The 22903-nt window shown below is 40.1% G+C and overlaps 1 protein-coding gene across 1 annotated transcript; it reads right to left on the minus strand.

The window, feature by feature from the left end:
• Nucleotides 1-5980: 5980 nt before the first annotated feature.
• DDX24 (DEAD-box helicase 24) lies at nucleotides 5981-18634 on the minus strand. The gene is made up of 8 exons (XM_048947667.1): nucleotides 18513-18634; nucleotides 16559-17308; nucleotides 13352-13729; nucleotides 10742-10895; nucleotides 9863-10378; nucleotides 8264-8339; nucleotides 7475-7663; nucleotides 5981-6549 (listed from the first exon to the last, which is right to left on the minus strand). The coding sequence occupies exons 2-8, from the start codon at nucleotides 17289-17291 to the stop codon at nucleotides 6412-6414; spliced, it is 2184 nt and encodes a 727-aa protein (XP_048803624.1). The 5' UTR covers nucleotides 17292-17308; nucleotides 18513-18634; the 3' UTR covers nucleotides 5981-6411.
• Nucleotides 18635-22903: the final 4269 nt, after the last annotated feature.

Consider the following 22903-nt stretch of genomic DNA (forward strand, 5'->3'; position numbering starts at 1 on the left):
ATGAAGCATTGCAGGAAAATGAAAAATGCAACTTAATGGTAAGCAGAGCTGCCCAGGCTACTTGTGACATTCAGACTCTTGTGTACAGAAAAGCACAGGGATAATGATAGTACCATTTTCTAATTAAACAGCTCCTGGTAAGCATTAGTCAGTATTTATTTGGTTCTGTCATTGATAGTGTTTTAAACAAAAAACGAAATGAAATTTCACCAAGCTAAAGCTTTTTACACTCCAATTTCAGGTCTTGATTCAGTTCTTAATCTTTTCAGCCAATGAGTATGTCATTATTTTTTTTTTCTTGTCTTTGTGTGTGAAATTGGGAAGAAGGAAAACTGGTATCAGGTATGTTCTGCTTCAAAGGCTTAAAGGCAGTTCTTTTTTCTTCAAGATTTAGCTGGGACTGAATTTTTAAACACACTGACACTTTCCAGTTAGCTTTTTTTTATTTGGAAAGCACATACTTCTCTTCGAGTAAAGAAAACTTCCTTTTTTTTTTTTTTTTTTTTTTTTGTTAGCTAAAAGCTAGGTTATGTTGCATGTATGTGTACACACATGTATGATTGAATGATCTTAGAAAATGGACTTTTGAAAACTTTTAAGAAAAGGCACATTACACATCATAAACATGTTTGGGAATACATGCAAGAATAACCTTCGTTCCCAGCTGGAATTTTGGAGACTTTAAGAACCTGGGAAATCAAGTTGAAAGAAACTATGAAACGTTTCAGCGAACTTAATTTTCACAGATTTTTAAACTTGCCAAGAAAATCAAGCTGTGAGGTCATCTGAGAGCTGTGAGCATGGAAATGACTTCACTTGAGCTGGCTTAAAAACAACACTGCAGTAAACAAGCACAAAATAGATGGAAAATGGATTGGCAGCTGCAGCCTCCTTACACCTTGCCCCTCACAGCACTGTCACTGCCAATACAGGTGCAGAAATCTAATCTATTCCTGTCAGTACTAAAATTGCTTATACTGGGGAAGGTATTCCCATGAAGAAAAGAAAATAAATTCTGCTCATGTAGGAGTATCCACAGTATCAATTAGACTCCTATAATTACACCAGTAATAAAAGGACATCATACCTCTAATTAAACCACACGTACCAAAGACCACATGTACTTTGCAGTGCTCTCTCTCATTTTTGAATCTAGGATTTGGAGTCATGTTCTGAAACTGTAGCCATTCCCTACAGAAATTTGGCAATTTGTGCCATCAGGTTGGTTGCTCTGGAAACAGGCCTCCATTTCTTCCAGCTTAACAGCATGAGCTGTTGAACTCCAAGACAAACAAGTGTAACAGCCCTGTTCCTTTGCTTTCAGAGGCCAATAAATTTGCCTCAGGAGTAATGGATTACCACTTTTCCTCTTTCTTATCCATTCTGGTGAAGCTTACCCCATGAGGAGCTTTTGACTGAATTGATGAAACACTGGTGCCCTTAAATATCTTTCACAAAAGTAATCTGGAACATGTAACCTCACATGGGCAAGAAAAATACCAAACAATTGCCTTAGTATCAGAGGGGAAGTATCTACAGAGGGTTGCAAAACTAGCACCATTTCCTGCAGCAGGAAAGCCTTCTCTCCACTGTCTCCTTCTTCTACTCCAATCCTACATCATCCTGCTTTTCTGCAAAGATAACTGGATATCACTTTAATAGTGCTTGCTGGATTACCAGTCCTTTGCTAACTGCCTCACTTTATGGTCTTCTGAGCTCCTTCTTTCATCAAACCATTTACTAGACAGCCTGGAATTAGGCACCCCAAAGGGACCCTGCTAGCACAGGGTGTATCGTGCTTTCTTGAGTGTTAAAATACTTTTTCTTACCACCTTTTTCTCCTGGCATCAGAGAGCACAAGCTGCAAATCATTGGGAATGTGCTTTGCTTCCTTCTTCCCTCCTCACGGATGTGAATTTGCAAGCTGGTTTTGGAGAGCTGAGCAAGGACAGGCACTTGCCCTAATCAGCTGCTTAATTGCTATCTCCCCCACACATGCCCTCTCCCTGTGGTGAGCATGGTGACTGTGTGGTGTCTGGCCTGTTCTCAGTGAGGTGCAAATCATTTCCCACATGCCATGTGGGAGATGCGTGCCAGGGCTCTAGCATGTGGTAAGGCAGCTCTCCAGTTTCTGCTTTGCTGTTTCATTAACATGCAGAGAAAGAGAGAGGAACACTACAAAATTCAGGAAACTTAACTGTCCAATGCATGACATCCTTTCCAAACACACTCCTTGGCAGATGTCAAACCACAGGGACTCTTCCTTCTTCTGATATGTGTGCGAAGTTGACTGGCCTCCCATATTCACAACATAAAAGGGAATGAAAGGCTCAGAAGTTACTTGGGTTGCAATTTTCTGTTATGCAGTCCTTGCAGTCCTGGTGGCTCTGTACCAGATTGGCCACCTGTAATACTCCACTGCGTTTGTGTCTTAATCTATTTGGAGATGGATCTTGCAGCCTAAACAGACCTAGGTATTCTATTAATTAATGGGTATTTTAGTAGACATAAACTGCCACAAAACACAACATTACTTGTTTGAAGCCTTAGCATAACTGTTGTGCCAGCAGAGCGTTACAGAAGTAACTCATTACTACAGATTTTATTAAGTACTGAAATTAAATTCCTCATAGGCACTTGATATAAAATTATTCAAGTCTAATTTGCACCAGTAAAACATCAGCAAATAATCGGAGCCGGAGAAAACAATTTCTCTGCCCTCCTCTCCTGCAGCAACCTATGCCACACTGGAGGAGAGCAGTTAAGCAATGCTATCTTCCAGTTTAACAGCGTGTTTAAATTTGTTAAGGCATGAAAAGGGTTCTTCCTATAGGTAGAAGTTTCAGGGTATCCTGGTGAGAGACTGACAAGGGAAAGCAGGCAATCAAAAGAGAGCTTGCTGGTGCTAGACAAATATTCTTTTTATGACAGATATTTTAGGGTCCAAGTATGGCTTGGGCTCCTGTAGGGGAGCAGCATCAGTAGATTAAGAACAAAACTCATGTTGAATGCTTCAGTAGAGTGTGGGAGAGAACCAACAGCAGAGCGTGGCATAGGCAAACATGAAGAAGGTGAGGAGGAGTGCAGAAGTGTCATGCTCCATCTTAGGAAGACTCAGCAAGACAGTGGGTTGAGGGCCAGACAGAGGGGTGGGAGTGTGATAACTAGGCTGTTAAGCACAAGGAAACAGAAGAGCTGGAAAAACTTCACAGCAATGATCTCTGAGAAGAAATAATACTCTCCCTATCTTCCAGGTCAGTTCATGTTGCTATCATGTGGAATTATAAATTGCCAAAACTGTCCTACCTCATGCAGATTTTCAGTCAAGGAAGCTCTGGTGTCAGGATCTTGACTTAATTTTGTCCAATGAATCACCAGTAAAAATATATCGCAAGGTACAGGGAAGGCCCACCTGGTCTTCAGGCCTTCACGGATGCAAAAGCCAACCAAGTTTTCTTTTCATAGCATGAGAATGTGATTTTAATGTTACGAAGGTGGGACAGTGGAGAGACAAGGCATGCATGGCTTTGCTCAGTTCCTTTTTCCAGCTTTCCATGCAAGGAATATTCTTTTAACTGTGTAGTTTTTCAGATGTCAAAGTGACTCCAAAGCTGTTTCATCTTTTCATGCAGGTGGAGAATACAGACCCTTACAATTTCTTCCTTTCTCTTTCTCCCCCCAAAAAATCCCCCTTCTGCTCTGAAGGACATCAGATGAACAGTGTGTTGCAAGAAAAGCTTCATATAGAATTGATAAGCTCTGTATGCTTATCTTAAATATTGTCACTGATCTTCTTCCATAATGCAAGGAGCCAAGTGAGAGAGAAGTCCTCCCAGAGATAGAGGAACAAGGGAGTGTTCAATTATTTACAAAGGAGCAAAAACCTTGTTTTTCCAGAATCAGCAAGTGATAGGAGGGGACACAATTCCACACACAAATTACTCTTGGATTAGTTGAGTCAAGTGGTGTGCTTCCTAGCAGGGTAGTGATATTGGTTTCATATCTGAGACACAAATGCTTTGCTCAATCTAGTGCTAGCAAGTGGAGATTCTCTGTGCTCCCACCAGTACAGATGTCTCTGCTGTATCTTACCTTTTGGGTGGTTCTCTCCTGAATTCTCATCTTGTCTGCTAAGTGTGAAGAGCATGAGCTAAGAAAAACTTAGAAATCTCAAGTAATTGAAAGAAGATACAGGCTTTGGGTTTTATAGTAGGTGCAATTTAACAAAAAATTCAAAATACATTTTTTTTTACATAGCTTAAAAAATACTCTTAGAAATTATTTGCCCTGAAAAGATAAAGTGATTTAAAAGTACAATTATGAAGATACACTCTTCAAAAGTGACATTTCGCATCATTTCCATTAAAAGAAAGGTTATGATTCAAATATGCTTTCAAACACAGACAACCCTAGATACTAATTAATAAAATGTTTATAGGAATAATCATTCCTGAGAAATCTGGCTGATTGCAAATCTCCCAAGATTAGTCCTGGACCACATTCTGAAACATATTAACAAAGGACTAAAGTAATTAGACAGTGTGTAACAGAATTGAGAAATCAGGTCAGCAGAGGAAGAAAACTGGGAAATACTCCCATTACTGGAACTATAGGCTTGTTGGTAACACTACCTGTATCTGCTGCCTTTCTTACTGAACTGCAGTACAAGCCAGATCTGCACTGTCAGCAGCTCAGATTGTCCTGTTACCTGTACAGAGCCTATGTGTGCCTTTCCTTTAAAATAAAATTAAAATTAAGTCTGTTCACAGTCAGTTTTATCCAGTAACTTTTATGTGTCTTATAAAGAGAAGCAGTGAACAGAACTATTCCAAAACTAATTAAGTTCTAATAATATAGAGTAAGAAAAAGAACGTAAGAAAATAAAGTCAAAGACAAGATTCAAGAGTAACTAACTCCATGCTAACAATGCCTTTTAGATAAACATTTTGCTGTGTGCCTGCTCTCCTAAGACAAAAGCACCATCCTGATACTGTGTGTTTTCTGGCAGAATATCCTGTCAGCCTTGGTAAGGATAGTTCTTGATTCCATTGCAACAAGTGAACTTGCTCAGTCTAATTCAATTTTACTGACTTCTTTTTCTTGGCTTGTTTTTTTGAAATAATACTCAGAGCAGTTTCTGAATTGCCAGCTGAAGTCTGAGGCAGGAGTAGTTTCCCCGACTGTGTTGGGTACTTTGTTTTCATAAGGACTTTAAACAGTGGTTGGGACAGCATGTGTTTCAGTTGTTTTTTCATTCCTTTCAGCATCTTTTGCTTCTGGCTTTCTTCTTGTTCACTAATTTTTTTTCCTTTGGGAAGAAAACCAGAGACAATGTTATAACACAAAGAACTTACACTGGCCTGTTTCATCAGCCTCTTGCAGTGTTAGGGGCAGATACTAATCTAATCTTACTAAGATCACTGAGCTCCAATGTAGTCTTCCAGTCACGTATGACATTTCTAGATCTCCTAGGTTGTTCACCAACAAAACAAGGTCAAGAAGAAACTTCACTACTGAGGTTTCTAGGTTATCATTCTGCTAAAGCATTCACTTGGCTCTCAAGCCAGAACAGACTTGCAGGAACAAAAGGAAAGGAGACTTCTAGCTCTAGCAGAAACTTCCTCTGTACTTAACAGCATAAAAGCAAGGGCACAAAAGAGAATCAAAGTTGTCAACAGGATCAGCAGCCTAAACTGCAGAACAAACAAAATCAAGGTTATCTGTAATGTAAATTGAAGGGACGTTAATAAAGCCTTTGTAACACTGAGAGAAATCTTTTTTACGGGAGGCATGACTGAGACTTGAATTTGTCTCCAACATGCTATGCAAGAAATATAGACTGAATAACTGGCAAGATTCTGGGTGGCAATAACAAAGTGTTTCACTCAAGAGTCACAAGTAATTTGAATTAGGCTGTTTTGAAATTCATCTCAAAGTACAGAATATTTGGATTGTGTCGAAACAGTGTTGTGTCGTGTTAATTACACGAATACTCCTAAAAAATTCAGATAGAGCTGTTGTACTGCCAGGCTCCTGACACACTGCCAGGCTATAAGTGGAGGGAGCAATAAGCAGGAGTGGATAAACAGCTGCTTCTTTGACACATAGGGAAAGGACTCAAACAGCACACACCACATTGTTAGATTATCCCAAGACGGTTACTAGAAGTTAAACAGTTCTTTTCCTGAGCTGTGTAGACTTGGCTGCGAATTTCCACAATTGTCACACCTCTCTTCCCCACTGACTGCAGCACTACCTACGATACAGTCATTCTGAAAACACCAGCAATACTGCATACTAAATAGTGACACTTTTGCCTCTCCTTCTGCCCTGCAAGGTTTAACAGCTTCTGTGCCATAGTCGCACTCCTGCACGCTTAGCGCTACAGTTGTAACCCCACTACAAGGTTTTCTACTTGCCCATAAAAAGGTCATCATCGAGATCAACTTCAAGAGCCTCTGCAGCCTGCTGGAGCCAGGAGTCATGTTGCTTTGCTCGACCATTGAAAAATTCTGCCTTCTCAATCTGCCGTGCCAAATTCACCCGCTCCTGCAACAAAGATGCATTTCAAGTATTCTAATCAAGTTTAAATATGGAGTACTCTTGCAGAATCAATGTTTGAGAGTGTGCATTACAATGCACCTGAAATGTCAGTCTTGCAGTTCTGTACTGCTGTTCTAGTAGACACCTTACATAATACAGATGTCATCATTTGCCAAAGTGTTACCAGGTATCTGTGATTGAAGAAGATGGCTTCTTCAGATGTCCATGATGGAATTGGACTCCTAAAACATTTCAACTGCTAAACATCTAAATGTTAGTTCCTCGTTTTTACATCAGAGACATCAGGAACAAATCATAATTCAGATACCAACCAGAATTTTTTTTTTAAGTAACCAGAAACATTTCTAATATCTACTGTACAACTGTTAGGATTTACAAAACATCCTGTGAGTGACAGAATGACTAAGTGTTCCTTAAAACAGTCAACAGGCTGAAAAAGAAAAAAGGTAATGATACCTTTTTCTGACAAGTTTCAGTGGCAGCTGAGGCCTCACAGCATAGGAAAGGTTTAGGAAAAGCAGACAGCTCAATACTTTAGCTAAGAAGAGACTGACAAAGACCATGGAGGGTCCTGTTCTAGTCTATTCCCAACACAAAGACTTTAAATAACTCAACAGAGCCATCCTAGCTTTTCAGTAAAAAAATACATCCATGCCCTGTATTGTTTTTGGGAATCTAGTAACAAGTAAGAAAGAATGTAAGTGATGTTTACATCTGGACACCTTTCTTGGGCTAGTTATTGAGGAGAAACCACAAATATTGGTGAAAAAAAGACAAGTGTGATTAACTTCATTTTCAAATCCAGGTCCTGAAGAGTAAATGTCATCTGAAACTTGAACGTGATTGGCAATGCAGTAATGTAAATAAGCAAGCAGTTACTTAGGATGCAAAGAGATTTTTTTTTCTTTACCTTAATAGCAATCATATACTTTGTTTCAACTGGGAAAAGTGGCAGCTCTTCACTCTTCTCCAAGGTTTTATAAATTTTCTTAAAATTGATCAAGTCATCAGGCCCAATCAACAGCAGGCTAAGGCCTTCGTTGGCAGCTCGCGCTGTTCTACCACTTCTGTGTACGTACAACTCAGAAGTACGAGGGACCTGCAAAAATTCAGACAAATCAGTCATGAAGCTGGTCACAGGAGGTTAGCAACAGTTTGTCATACTTTGACCATTTCTGGTCAAATCTGACTTTTGTCAGATGGTTTCAGACCTTATGATAAACTGCTTTCTATATACCCCTGGTACATTGCATGTAACACAGCTAAAGCAAGAAAGATGTTGTCTAGAGACAATCTGTGTTTCCTGGTCTAGTACTCTTCCTGGTATAAGCTCTTATGTGCCTTCTAGCCCTCTGCCATTTCATTTGGAAAGCAGGAAAAAAACTGCGACTCTCAAAAAATCACAGGGCTGAGCCATGTGACACTTTTTTTTATCTTGAAGTCGAGCAAAAAGCAAGGAGATTCTTGTATGTTATGTCATTTCTTATATATGATCACACATTCATGAAGTATTACATATCACTGACAGTCACTGTAGCAACAGTACAAAGTATTACAAGATAGTTAAATTAAAGATGATGAAATCCCTGTACTCTTAACACAGGGCTAAGAATCACAGCTTTGTAGTTTTGGGGCTGCTATCAAAAAAGCTTACTTCAAAACTAAAATAGTAAAAGTAAAAACATCAAAGATATTTAACCTGGTAGTGGATGACATGCTGCACATTGGGAATATCAAGACCACGAGCCGCAACATCTGTTGTCAGGAGGACACAGCTGAGGAAGTGATAACATTTAATGAACATAAAACTGAAGAGTAAACCATCTGCTAAGAAACATAAAATACATGAGCCAGAATTCTACCACAGCAATTTAAGAAACAAATTTGTACTATCTCATCTTCTGGGACTATACTATGCGTTTGCCACTATAGGAAAACAATATCAAATATTACCTCACAGGCAGTCTTGAAGTAGCAAAAATAATGCAAATGTTACCTTCAATGGGTTCATTCTGTTTCCAATAGTGAAATTCCCTACTTTGCTGGATCCTGCTTTCCTGTGCTTTTATTCTCTCCCAGTTCATAGCAGCTAGCACAAATCACTATTCAACAAAAAAAACCCGACTACTTGGTAGGGGGGTAAAAGCTCTCCTTCATTACATTTTTCAGTGCTCTGCCCAGGTTGTGTTTAGAAGTATAATTAGTTTAATATGATCATACCATTTATGATACAGTTGGTCCTTTGGCAGGACAGAAAGACTATTACGTTTCACTAGTTGAAGAAATCACATTATTATTAACACTCTGGGGGCTGAAGTACCAAGCTGCACTCAAATAAGTAAACTGAAAAGTAGAAATTTCAAGTGGCTAATTCTTTCTGATAATCTTTCCCTCACTCTTAGAAATGGAGGGCTTCTCTCAAAGTCATTGTTTTACATAGGGTCTGTTGCACAGACAGAAGTCTGCCTAGGGTATGGAACAACCTGTTTAAAAACAATAAATACATCACCCAGCAGCTGAAAAGAGTTAGCTGTAGACAGCAGGAATTTGTTAAGATTTTATGGCATCTGACTGCATGCCCTATGGCTCCAAGGATCAAAGCAGAAATAAATAGAAAATTCTGTGGCATACATTCTGCAGGCAGCTGTTGTAGATGGTTTCACAGATTTCCCCTTGCCATGAAAATTAGTGTACTCTGAAAATGCTCAGTCTGCCTCTGCCAAGGCATATTATATTTTGCAAAGGGATACTGCAGATCTGTCATGACAATACAATCTCTTTTCTCCTGCCCAAGTCTGCTACCAAGGTACAATTTCCAGTATTATCAGCCAGCTGGTTTACTGAAACACTGAGTCCACCAACCTGACTCTCAAAGGCTAATCCAAAGCCAGAAGGAACTAAAGATTCTTAAAATGCCAAGTTAGGCAAACCAGGATAAATTGGATCATCTTCTTTCATCACATTGCTCTTGGTTACCTTGACCCTCAAGAAACTAACTCATCTAAGCAAATCTGAAGCCTAAGCCAACAAAAACTTTTATTTTTTGATGCTTTGTGAGATGGAGGTGCTGCAGAGCCAAGGCTGAGGGCCAGAGCAGGATGGTTACAAAAGCATATGACTAAGAATGGGGCAAGTAGCAGATCCTTCAGCAATAATGATCTGACAGGTTGCAGAGTAATTCAGACTCCAAAGTGACTCCCTGATTCAATCCTCTTCTAACAGAGCTGTTTCTGTCTATTCCCCCGTGTTCTTTACATGATTTCTTTTTCTTTTCTAGTAGAACATAGAAACAACTTACCTCTCGCGCTCAGCAAACCGTTCTAAGTTTTTTAACCTTTGCTTCTGGTGCATGTTGGCATGCAAAGGAAGAGGATCACAATTTAAGATTGTGAGGAGAGAACTGAGGCGTTTTATACAGTCTATGCTGTTTGCAAAGACCATAGTTCTTCCTGGATACTGGAGAAGAAAGTAATAAAGGTAATAGTCTTTCTCATTTGTATCACAATGGATTCTGGTCTCCATCAGAGTCTCAACAGTAGCCTCTTTCCTTGTTAAGTCTATCACTTTGGGTTTGCCCTTTATTCCTACTTTTTCCATTAACATTTCAAGTTTGGTCTTCTTGTCTATCTTTTTAGCATTCTTTTTCTGTAAAATTCTTGTGGGAGTCTGATGGACTAATGTCAGAGTGGCAGAAAAAACAAAAGTCTGCCGTTTAGGATTGTATTGTGAATCATTTAAGACTTCTAGCAACTGAGACAGCTCCAAGAAATGACCTCTTTCAACCATTCGGTCTGCCTCATCAATCACAAGGCACCTGTCAAACAGAACACACAGTATAAATAGAGTTGTGTAGATAAATACAAATCTGATATACTTCTAAAGAACGTTTGCTACTAAACATAGGGAAATTTGTGCAAATAAAACCCAAAGGAACTCTAGATGTGCTAGCATAGCTTCAGTTATTCTCACATTTCTTTTAGAAACCTGTTATATCAAAAAGAATAAGACAAACTTTTTTAACATTTCCCTCTCTTAACATAACCACTGTGCACTGCACTAAAATACTCTGGCAAAGAAATAAGTTACCTTACAAAGCTTAAGTTGCTTCATCAGTTAATCATACAACGCAGTGAAACCCAGATCAGCATTTAGCAGTTAGTTTAAACGGCAACTTTACCTGAGCTGACGAAGATTTGAGAGATGTGGGTGTCTTTCTTTAATTAGCTCCCACAGACGGCCTGGGGTTGCTATTACAATTTCTGGCTTGCGATTCAGTACACGTTCTTGCTTCTGCGCTGCCATGCCTCCAACTAGAATAGCAGTCTTAATGCCTAAGAGATATAGATAATAGTCTTTGTTTAATTTATCAGCATCTTTACATATATCCACTCACAATAGTCTATATCGCAATTAGCATTAAGTTTCTCAGCCAAGAAACTGGGAAAGTTTTATATACCACTGAAAAACTTGATGGCAATGCTGTCAACTTTACAAAGCAATTTTTATTTTAAGAAGATGCCCCAAAATACCCAAACCAAAAACAACATTCCTTTTTCTAGCACATACAGTAACCTTTCTTTTGCGCATCTGTCTTCCAAAAGCAACAAGACTCATATATGACCTCCACAGCTGTTAGTTTTGATTAACTGTACTTCAGAATTTTGTCAACATGAACATGTTCCTACATGAACAAGTCTGCATTAGAAATAATGTGGCCAGAAGGAGCAGGGAGGTGATCATGCCCCTGTACTCAGCACTGCTGAGGCTGCACCTTGAGTACTGTGTTCAGTTTTGGGCCCCTCACTACAAAAAAAGACATTGAGGCCCTGGAGCGTGTCCAGAGAAGAGCAAGGAAACTGATGAGGGGTATGGAGCACAAGTCTCATGAGGAGCGGCTGAGGGAGCTGGGATTGTTTAGCCCGGAAAAGAGGAGGCTCAGGGGAAACCTTACTGCACTCTATAACTTCCTGAATGGAGGTTGTGATGAGGAAGGTTTTGGCCTCTTCTCCCAGGCAACAAACAGGACCTGAGGAAATTACAAGTTGTACCAGAGGAGGTTTAGATTAGACACAAGGAAGAACTTTTTCTCTCAGAGAGTGGTCAGGCATTGGAATGGCTGCCCAGGGAGGTGGTGGAGTCGCCGTCCCTGGCAGTGTTCAAGAGGTGTCTGGATGAGGAGCTGCAAGATTTGATTTAGTGCTTGTGGTAGCAATGGTAATGGCAGGACGGTTGGAGTAGATAATCTTGTAGGTGTTTTCCAACCTTGTGATTCTATGATTTTATGATTCTATAAGCATGTTACTGTTAAGAATAACCAGCAGATTCCTCTAAGAATAGGACTGAGAAATGTCTGTCTTGCTAATAACTGCTCATTTATTATGGACTAGTTTTAATAAGAACATCAGTCCCCAATTAATGATTCTCTGGACAGAAACCTCAAATTAGCAAAATTAAGCAATTTTCAGATACAGAAGGAGTTTAGCTCTGGAAGTGCGTAGCACGCACATGGCTTATTTCCTTCTGCTTCTTCAGAGGATATACTGACCCATGTGGTGAACTCAACACTTCTGTGCAAGGTTCTTTCAGTATCTGTGCTACCTCACGTCTCTCTTCCCTACTTATTGTATAACTCCATGCTTTTAGGTGAGGATTTGTTCCAAGTTGATTATAGACAAAGCAGGCACACATAAAAACTGTTTCTCTCGGCTACGGCAAACATATAATCTCTTGAGCAGTAGATTTGTGTATACAAATAGTACCACTTTGTCAGAACTGCACTGACAGAAATTGATTGTTTCAGCCTATGAGTTAAAATTAGCCTTGTAATCAGCTGCAGACTGATGAGCACAGCAGGTTGCATAGACACCAAAGGAAGATGTGCTTAAACAGTTCACTGCACTGCATACCCTTTTCAATAAATAATTGTTGCTGTTGGAGAACGGGGGAGTTAATTCCCAATTCTATCTTTAGTACTTCCACATCCTCACTCATTCACTTCATAGGAAAAGAAAGAAGCAGGATGAATCTGATTTCATCAGATATGTTACCCAGCAACATGCCTAACTACTGTTGGAGGTAAATCAGATAATCTACCAATCTACCTTAAAATTTATGGTTTTATTATCATTATCATATATACAGACACACATGTAGCTGTGGCTGATTATCTAGTACGGATTCTATTTCTAAGGCACAAGTCAGTAATTATTTGTACAAAAAAATATTTTAAAGCAGAATGTCTCACACTGTTAACTTCCACATGCATTTCTCTGAAGAATCTTAATGCACCTCTCAAATATTAGCAACTGGGAACCTTAAGCCTTCAAACACCATGCCAACTTTATGATGTGGAAGAAAGTACGTATAGTGGAAATGCTAAGTCAGGGCTTGAACCAGTGATTGAGCACCTGGTGGGAAGGCAGGGCCAACCCAGGTGAGCTCAGGTGCATGCAATGCAGCTGAGTGACCAAAAGGGGTGGAGCCAGGATCCATCCCTTCCCAAACCTCATTTAAGGGTTGGCAGTGGAGGCTATCTTGCTGAAAATCCCTGTCTACTGGAGGCCTTCCAAAGGTAAGCAGATTTTCTTCCTTTGTTTCTGTGTCTACAGCTACTGTATTGGTGCTTGCTTTCATTTGCTGCAGCTTAGGATTGTACCACCCCACTATTATTGCTGTACTTTCCATCATGTTATAGCACCATAGCAGTATGTTATGCGTTCTGGCTCAACACCAGTGCCAAGACCCAAACTTGATGTTACCTGGAATAAAACCCTTGAAGTCTACATACCTGTAAACTTTGCAATTGCGTCGATGTGGTGCTTCACTTGCACAGCTAATTCTCTTGTAGGAGTAAGGACCAGTCCTAAAAGAGGTCTCTTTTTATGGAGGCCAACGGTATGTTCTTTGTCACTGGAATCAAATTCAGTGTTTTCCTGCACCTTCATACAGCCTGTTGCAAAAGATGCAACATCTTCATCTCCACTGTCTTCAACCTCCTGATGGTTTGGTTCTTCTGCTTCGCCATCATTTTCCCATCTCATTTCATCATGATGCTGAGAGGGCTTTTTAGAAACACTGTAGTTTATGCTCACTGAGCTATTTGATTTTTGCCATTCCAGCACAGAGTGAATCATAGGAATTGCAAATGCAAGCGTTTTGCCACTTCCTAAGAAACAAACAAACAGAGTACAGCAGTCTGACAAAACATGAAGGTTACTTGAAAAGATGAAAAAAGCAAGAGCCAATCACAGGCTGTTCTTAAAACACGCAGCTGCAATGGGCACAAACTCTTCTTCTTGAGAAAATCTGAAACTTGCAACAATTGTAACTTGTCTCCTGTTCTCTGGATACATCCCCTTCAGGTCAATAACAATGTATCTCCTACTGAACAGATATTTTTCCTATCTCTAGCAGGCCAGGCAGATTCATTTACTATCAAAGTAGTTTTAAAAAGCTGCAGTTATAATCAAGACCTTTTTAAAGAACCGTGTGCCTGTAAGGAGAACACTATGTCCTAATCGACAGTTCTGATCTATGCCCTCCCCGTAAAGGAAAACAAATGAGGCCAAGGACAAACTGGAAAGTACTTAATGAATTTGCTTCCACCTTTAATTCACAGTAGCGTGTACCACTTTCTAAGACTGTATTTTGACATATTCCAGCCTATAACTTCTTGATCTATCACCAGCTCACATTTTTATAGTCAAAACGCACAAATTTGATTTAAAATAGATAAGCCAGTCTAGAGAGAAGGTTGTCAGGAAAAGAAAAACAACAAACAGTGATCTCAACTATAATTTCCAGGGTTCACTGCACCAAACTATGAGTCACATCCCTGATATGTATTCCTTCCTGAACTATCTACCACTAACAGAGATGTTAGGAGAATCTTGATAACACAGTAACCTCAGCTAAGCTTCTCATAAATGTCAGTTCATTAGTCATAAAAGAAGCATGCAGAGCTAAAGACACGATTACGCTATTCCTGGCAGTATGCCGCTGCTGGAGAGCAGTCCCCTGGAAATCTCAATTTCTTGGGCAGCATTTGTCCATATTACAAACCCACAGTTGCCTGCCAAACACAGCAGTGCAATATTTTGTCTATTGAGAGAAAAGCACTCACGTCAGTACCACTATCCTGATATTAGTGATCCTGAATCAAATGCAAAGCAATCAGTGTGGGGCTAATGTCAGTGCAGCACCCAAACAGATGATGGCAGTGATAATCAGAAACATTCTGCAGATTCTAGATTCACTCACAAATTAATCACTGCAAAGAAAATGTTATCTTCACAATACACAGATCACACACCATAGCCAGATCTGCAAAACCAGAACAGTCTACCTGAGAATATAAACTAATGCACGTCCTCTTTCACAATTTTAGATTCTAAGATTTTACAGATAAAATCTGGTTTCTTAACTCAAAATCTTCACCATAAATACATGGTAATGAACAGAACTAGTTAGCTTCACTGCAAAAAGAAAGAAACCTTGATTTTTTTTCTACGCCTGATCCCCATAGGGATCCACCACCATATGAAGATCTTGCTATCGTCTCCTATGGTGCTACCAAAAAGTGAAGAACAGTTCTTTCATCAGTGTCCAGTGTCTCAGGCCCAATACAGAGGGAAGCTGCAGGATGTGGGAAAGGATTGTTTCAGTTCCTCCTATCTGCAACACTTTGACAATTGCTCACATCTCTCAAGTTTCTGCAGGAAAGCTGATAACCCATTGGGCTCTCAGGAGGGAACCAGACTTTCTCTCATAAAAGAGCAAAAGAAACGAGCAAGCCAGCTCAGGGTTATGCAACATTAGGACAGTAAGAGCACAGCTGACCACTAACTGTGCTTTCTATTCTGTAGCTAGAGATGAGAGGGATTTGTTTTCCTGCACTGCCAAAATGGCACCTTTTTACAGCACAAAAACACCATTTAATTTTTCAGTTTCATTTTCAAAAACACTCCCTGTGGAGCTTTCCAATCTTATTAAAACCTAATAAGACCAGCTTGCTTCCCAGTTAAAATAAAAATGCAAACGACTGCATATCATATTAAATTAGTAACTGCACTCCTATGCTTAAGAACAGTAAATGGCTTTACAAGACAAGCAGTGAAACAAGGCAACTGTAACAGATGAGAAGAACGTGAAAGAAACCTTTAAGCAACACACCTTGCATGTGTGCTTCCTATTCTTAATTTTTTGTGGGGAAAACAATGGGTTGCAATGTAAAAGTAGACAAAACTAAGGTGCAAGCAGCAAAAAAGTTAGCAGCTCAGAGACTTCACAGTACTGTTAGGTAAAACAGAAGCTATAACAAATTGCAAACAAAACTAACAATGGTCACAGAAAAAAGGCACCAGATGGCCATTTAGACATGAAATTGTAGCTCTACAGTCGGTGAATAACGCAATGCTTCAAACACAAGCTAAGAGAAATGCAAGCTGATAACAACTTACAGTCCAAGTCCAAAGGCAGGGCACCTGGTGAGCCTGTTTTGCTACAGTAATGTTATGATATCACAGGCTATACTTACAATGCCTAATGCTCTGCACGTGGTCCTTCCTATTTGCTGCTTCGAGCCAGTACTAAATCATACCCAGAGAAGCCTGGTTCTTCGCTTTGCCTTGACACAGAGACATCCATAAAATTGTACTGTTAAAACATGACCCTGTCTGTTTGCTTAATTCTGTGCTTTGTAGCATATCACTTTGCAGTTCTTAAAATAAGAGGTAATTTGAGAAATAAAAAAAGAGACTTCTGTCAAAAGCATAAGAACTCATTGGAAATTCAAAGCTTTGCACAGTCTACAAAGCATACTATTAAAATTTTGTAACTGACAAGCATATAATGGTCTATCTTTACAATGAACCACTACTAATTTATCGGACAAGCAGAATCTACAAGCCCTTAAGCTTGTATACAGGAACTGTTAACAAGCTGCATCTGAGGATGGGAAATAGAAACATGTTCTACCACGCTAACAGATTCATACCTGTTTCTGCAGCACCAAGAACATCCATGTTATCCCTGATGGCAGAAGGCAAAGTTAACGCCTGAATAGGAGTTGGAGCACTAAACCCCAGGGAACTCAAGGCCTTCAACACTGGCTGAGGCACAAACAGGTCTTTCCATGCAGACACATCAGCTTTGTGATCAGTTGAGGTAGACAAAACTTCTGTTGTCCAATTTTTTACTTTCTTAGATGTAGTTACTGGCGGAAAAGCATCCTGAGCTTGAGAAGTCTTATTTTTAACTACCTTCTCTTTCTTTTTCTTTTTCTTTGCAGCATTTTTTGTGCTTGAAGTGCTCTCAGCTATATGCCCACAGTCCCTATGATTTGCCTCTTTGACTATTTCTTCACATCTTTTCTCCTCATCAACTGGCATGTCAACTTCTGTTGCACCAGTATAATTGCTTTTATCTGCTCTGGTTCTCAAATCTTTGCACTTCTTTTTCTTTTTGGGAGGGACAGCTTCTTCCTCCTCCTCACTCCCATCTTCTGAAAGATCCTCGGACTTTCTCTTCTGCTTGTTTCCTTTCCCCACTTTGTCAGAACTTACTAGCTTGTACTCTGTAAGCTCCTCCAAGCACACTACATCTTTAAACTGCTCATCAACAAGTAGATTGGGGTCAATTTCCACAGTTTTCCATTTTCCCAATACTTCAATACCCTTTCGCCTCAGTTTAGCAGAAGGCACAAATTTCCCTCCTCTTCTGAACTTCATTTTTACCTAAAAAGACGCTGGGAGGGAGTAAAAACAAAACAGGGCATCAGATCAAAAGAATAAGGATTACACTGAGAAAATTAAAAAGAAGTGGAAACACAAAGAATAATTATTTTCCTTTTTAAAAGAACTTATGACTATGAAAAGCTTTGAACATAATTAAAAAAAAAACACAAAAAACAAACAAAAAAATCCCTAAAACTTGCTCTTGTTTCAGCACCATAAGTACTGAATATCTTCCTTTTCATCCTCTGCTTTCGATACTTACTTATTCAGAAATATAGGGCCCCATCCATTTGACTTTTTAGATTTATTGACTTTAGATTTATAAACAGTGAGGAGATTCCCCTCTTAGTCTTCTCTGGGCTAAATAGTCCAACGTATCTTAGCTCCAAGCCCCTCTTATCATCTCTGTGGCCTTCTGCTGGAGATCCCTGGTATTTTTGGGCTGGGGAGCCCAGAACTGGGCATGGTGCTCCAGATGTGGCCTCACCAAGGCAGAGGAGAGGGGAGAAGATAAAATCACAGAATCCTTAGAGTCGGAACCAACCTTTAAAGGTCATCCAGTCCAACTCCCCTGCACTGGAACACGGACACCCACAACTAGATCAGGTTGCTTAAAGCCCCATCCAGCCTGGCCTTGAATGTCTCTGGGGACAGAGCTTCCATCATCATCTGATAACCTCGAGCTGCTGGCTCTTTTTAACGTCCCCAGGATGACACTGTCCTTTTTGGCCATACGGGCACACTGCTGGCTCATGATCATCCTCCATCGTCCACCAGGACCCCAGGACCTTCTCAGGGGACCTACGTTTCAGCAGCTCAGCCCCTAACCTGTACTGATTCCTCCTCGCCAGCTATAGGATACGACACTTGCCCTTGGTGAAGCTCATCAGAATTAAGAATAACCACAGCGTGCACACCACGAGAGCTACGTGACAAATCACCAATACTGAGCGCCCTAAATCCCGTTTCACATTATATCCGCATGGAAATTAACCCTCTGGCAGCGCCGTGCGTGGCTTAGCGGACGGGCAGGCACAGCCCCGCGGAGCGCTCTCGGAGTCCGGGGGAAGAGACGCAGCCCTGCCCGGAAACCCACCGGGACGCACCGGCACCAAATCGCGCACGCCGCCAGGCGCTCCAGCCCCCCTGAGATCAACGCACGACACCCGCAGGAGGCTCGAGGTGCCCCCACCACCCCCTAAGCTCAGCGCTCACCACGATCACGGGGTCAGGGCGTGACCAAGGCTCGGCCTCGGCTGCCGTTAACGCCGCCACCCGCCGCGTGCGCTCCCCCTGGGAGCCGCCATTACAAAGTGACGTCACTGCGCAGCGCCCGCCGTACGCCCAGGGGACGGCGGGAGGTGAAGCGTAGTGCGCATGCGCTCGTGGGTCCAGCGTGGGCCGGCGGCGCGCTGCCTGCAGCGTAGGGTAGGACCTGCGTGCCGCTACCTACGCACCTCTTCCGTCCTTTACGAGTTCACCGGTAGCTATGGTGCTGTTTGCATAAATTATACTAAAGCATGCATCAGACCGGCTAGTGCAGCCTTGACAGAGGAAGAATGGGAAAATTTGCCTTCCTGCAAATGAAATTTTTCTTTCGAAATACAGTCAGCATCAGCATCAATCAGCATAGATGATTTCCGTATCGTTGTGTGCACAACAGGTCTCGTTCAAGTGAAAATGCACATCTTAAATTTCAACTCTAAAATTAGCAGCTCAGGTTGCATGTCGTTACTGCTTTCATTAGGAATGTTGTCATTCTGTTTTGCTTATGTGTTGCTGTGTTCTTCATTATTCCCTGTTTTGAGTAGCATTGAGGTGAAGTAATGTGACTTGGAGACCAGCTGCCAGCAGCTGTAGAAGCAAATGTACCGCCAAGGTCACAGCGTGGGCCTTTTTTCCGGTGTGATCAAATGCTGTTTGCAGCTTGAGCTTGGTGAGGGGAGGTGGCATCGCGCATTGTTTACTGTGATCATGGGAGATTTTATTTCTGCTAAAAGATTGGCAGTTGTCCTGAGAGGCTTTATTTTATATGAGACATGAGGGGAAAAAAAAAACAAAAAAAAACACATATTTTGAGGTTGGAAAGACTAGGGCATTAGATTTAGGTGCAATTACAGCAGTGATTACAATTATTTCTTCTCGCTGGTATCTGCAGGTGCTTTTGGTTCTGTGAGAAGATAGGAAAATTGAAAGCTTTTTTCAAAATTTGTTAAGGCCAAGGACAGAAATAAGAACGTTGAATCATTTGAAGGATAGTTTCAGTTCCAGATAATCCTCATTAACACACATCTGCTAATTCATAACACAAGGAGTTGCTTCCAATTCACATACTCCTAAGAGCAATTGAAATTTGGTGATGTGTCCTCATGTTAGGTAGAAGCTGAGTTGAAACCAGTGAGAATCCGCAGGTTCAGGAAGCAGAATTTGATATAGTTAAACTTGCATACCTTATTTATGTATAGTGAACTGGAGATGTTGATGACTGCTGGTGCTAGTGAGCTGGTAGAAACTTTGGAGCTTCCCAGCCAACCTTAATGAGAGGTTTCGGCAGTCTTTATTAAGCATTTCTTCATTCAAAGTATCTTTCTCTCCAGATTGTGTAGATTCAATCTTAGCACTTAAATTTTTCCTAGTTTAGAGTTTTACTGCTTTATTTCTCTTTATTTTACTGGATATGAGCAAAAATAAATTTGCAGAAACAAAAGAAACTGATTACTCTCAAATTTAGATGCAGCTGACTTCTGAATAAAGAGTTAGATAAAATGCGGACAGTAGGATACTTGGTAATTTATCTGTCCTTAAATAGTTTCAGAGTTTGTACCTCTGTCTTGAAGGAAATATTTAACAGAATAATGACTTGCCAAACTATGTTGAATTATGCTTTTTAATTTAATTATGGATATATCTTTACAGAGCGCAGGAGTTTTTGAGATTTTTTCCCTCAAAAATCTGTTTGTTGGGTAAGCTGATTTCTATGTGCTATTTGTAGACAGAGGGACAGTCCCTAAATCCTAGTTTGAAAGAAGGCAGATTACTATTTATATGAGCACTGAAGTTCAGAATGGTCTGTTTACAAAAGAGGTAGCAACTCCCCTTACTACCATGGTATCAACTTGTTGTATAAGAGGCATTAAGGTTCTAAGTCCTTTTGAAAAGGCATAACTGGGGAAACTAAATGTTTGCTTAGTTTTACAGTAACATTAATCTTCCTGAGTATAACCTCAGATTGACTCAGCTTTGGTATTTAGTGACAAGGGTTTCTCTACAAGACATGCACATTTGTTTCACGCAGGAAAGTTAGCTGTTACACAGTTGGTAAATACAGTTCTGATACTTACAATGCAGAGTGAGCTGTTGATTAAAATGTCAATGAGAAACAAAGCTTCTGCAGATCTGCTTTTCATCTTAGGACTTCTTTAGATCAGCAGTTACATAAATACCAGGAAATTGTTAAATGGAAATAATAGCTAGTATTAGTAACAGTTATGAACCATGCCCCTTTTATGTTTGTAAGACTCCTAACAGTTCTCCTAGAGTAGGTCAAGCCAGAGATGTCTTCTACCAGTACCTTTAATTCTGGAATCAGTGATATGGTAGCCAAATTCAGGGCTAGGTACAGATGAATCTGCATCTGAGCAACTGCTGTAGGTTTTCAGTTAGTAATCAAATCTGTACTGCCTTAGTGTATTTTTTGATTTTTCTCTTTCTCTTGCAGGAAGATAATTAAGCAGGTGCTGAGATCAGTATCTGCTTAACAGCTGGTCGTATTAGCCACTACATCTTATAAAAGAATGTCACGTATTGTGATTTATATGGATACTGACCTTATGGCACATTTTGCATGACAAAAATGTAGCTTTTGGCCTGTGGGGTACTTGGAGTCTCTTTTGATTTGCAGGCTGTAGAATCAGATCTTCTGTCTTTTCTGGAATGCCAGATGAGGCTGTTGCCCCGGTCCTGGGGTGGGAATGTAAAATTTTGGTTTTCTTGCACTCAAGGCCTTTGTTTCCATATTTAAAAGTTCTAGAATTTCTTTCTAGAACTGACAAGATCCATTAAGACATAGCACCATAAAAGTAATAGTTCTGAGAGAGAGAATGTGAATTGGGGAGAATTATGTTGGATTTTTCTTTCTGTCTTCTACAGTATTCTGAGTATAAGCAGCTCATTTGCTTATTTACCTGAAGTATTTTTGGTATAGAATACACTTTGCCAAAGACGTAGTACTTTTTCTTCAGCTGATGGACTCAGAGAAACAGGACAAGATAATCTCCAGGCATGAGTTTTAAGAGCACTGGCAGATTTAACAGTAGTTACAATAGAAAAACACTTTTTCAAGCACAGATATCAAGGTTAAGATTTTTCTGAGTGACTAAAGAATAGCAGAGGAATCTTCATTTAAGATGAGGGGAAATATCTGCAGTTGTTGCAATTAAAGTCAGATGCAATAGGTACTTGAGAATGCATTTTGAAGGAAAGAGTAATAAAAGAAATAATGAAGATAAGGAATGAAATAAAATTCTGTACTGCTTAACAAAGTGGAAATGCAAAAGTAGGCTGTTGTACTTGACCTCTTATTTTTGAGGGAGGGAAGAAAGGATGTAGGATAGATTGTTTTCTGGACAGAAAAATATAGTTTATCTAATATATCTGGACACAGTCAAAATATTTTTATATGAAAAATGGTTAATAACAAGGAAAAGACGAGAATTTTGAGATGGAAAGAATAAGCTAAAGAGGGAATGAAATGCACTTGAGGGAGCACACTGGTGTGTAGATTGATAGATTAACCTATCAGATGTAGGGAGCTTACTTAAGGAGTTTCTTAAGTCTTGCGGACGAATCTTATTTCATTAATAACTGTGATACAATATTAAATTTGCTGATGTCACAATGTTACTAATACAGAAGGGAATTAAATTATCTGCTAGAAAGATTGAACGGACTTGGAGGACCAGAATAATGGGATGGTTTTACTACTGTGAAATGCAGCACCATTCAGCTAAGGCTAATACTCAGAATTTAGACTATTAAGGCAGGAGTTAATTAGTTTTAGATGATTGTGGACCTTGTGTATCAACTGATTACAAGATAACTATGACCTGCCAATGTGGTATGTTTGCTAAACTAATACCTTCTTCACGGAAGGTTGTGACTTCTCTGATATTTCACTATGTAATACTAGATATCGTTCTGGTCACTGTTGTTCTGGAAAGATGAAGTAAAGCTGCAGCAGATGCAGAGAGGGCTGTAAGGGTGATGAGGTAGATGGAGAACCTACTCTAGAGGTGATGTCTAAGTGCTCAGTTTAACCTAGGATTTGTGTAGGTGTGAATACAGTCTTTGACTTTCAGGAAAGAATGAATGAATTAAAGTACAGGACAACACTGGCACAAAAAGAAATTCAGTAAACTGGCCAACGGTAATTTTAGGTAGGAAATGTGAAGTTTCTATGGCAACCAGTGAGTAAAGATTACTCAAAGACAAAAACTTGTTAGTTTTAATATAAGATTTGACATATTTATGGCAGATCTTGTTCATGGTTGTCATAGCAAGGAGCTAGACTCACTGGCTTTCTTTGTTAGGAGTGTAACAGTGTCCAT

The sequence above is a fragment of the Lagopus muta genome, chromosome 6 (assembly GCF_023343835.1).
Source record: "Lagopus muta isolate bLagMut1 chromosome 6, bLagMut1 primary, whole genome shotgun sequence".
Taxonomy (NCBI): Eukaryota; Metazoa; Chordata; class Aves; order Galliformes; family Phasianidae; genus Lagopus; species Lagopus muta.

Excerpts from the sequence above, each read along its gene's own strand:
- DDX24 (XM_048947667.1), bottom strand. The coding sequence starts at position 17,291 with ATGAAGTTCAGAAGAGGAGGGAAATTTGTGCCTTCTGCTAAACTGAGG. Across the intron at positions 10,379-10,741 it reads TCAAATCTTCGTCAGCTCAG|GTGCCTTGTGATTGATGAGG; the intron begins GTAAAGTTGCCG and ends TCTGTTTGACAG. Across the intron at positions 7,664-8,263 it reads AGCATGTCATCCACTACCAG|GTCCCTCGTACTTCTGAGTT; the intron begins GTTAAATATCTT and ends GAATTTTTGCAG.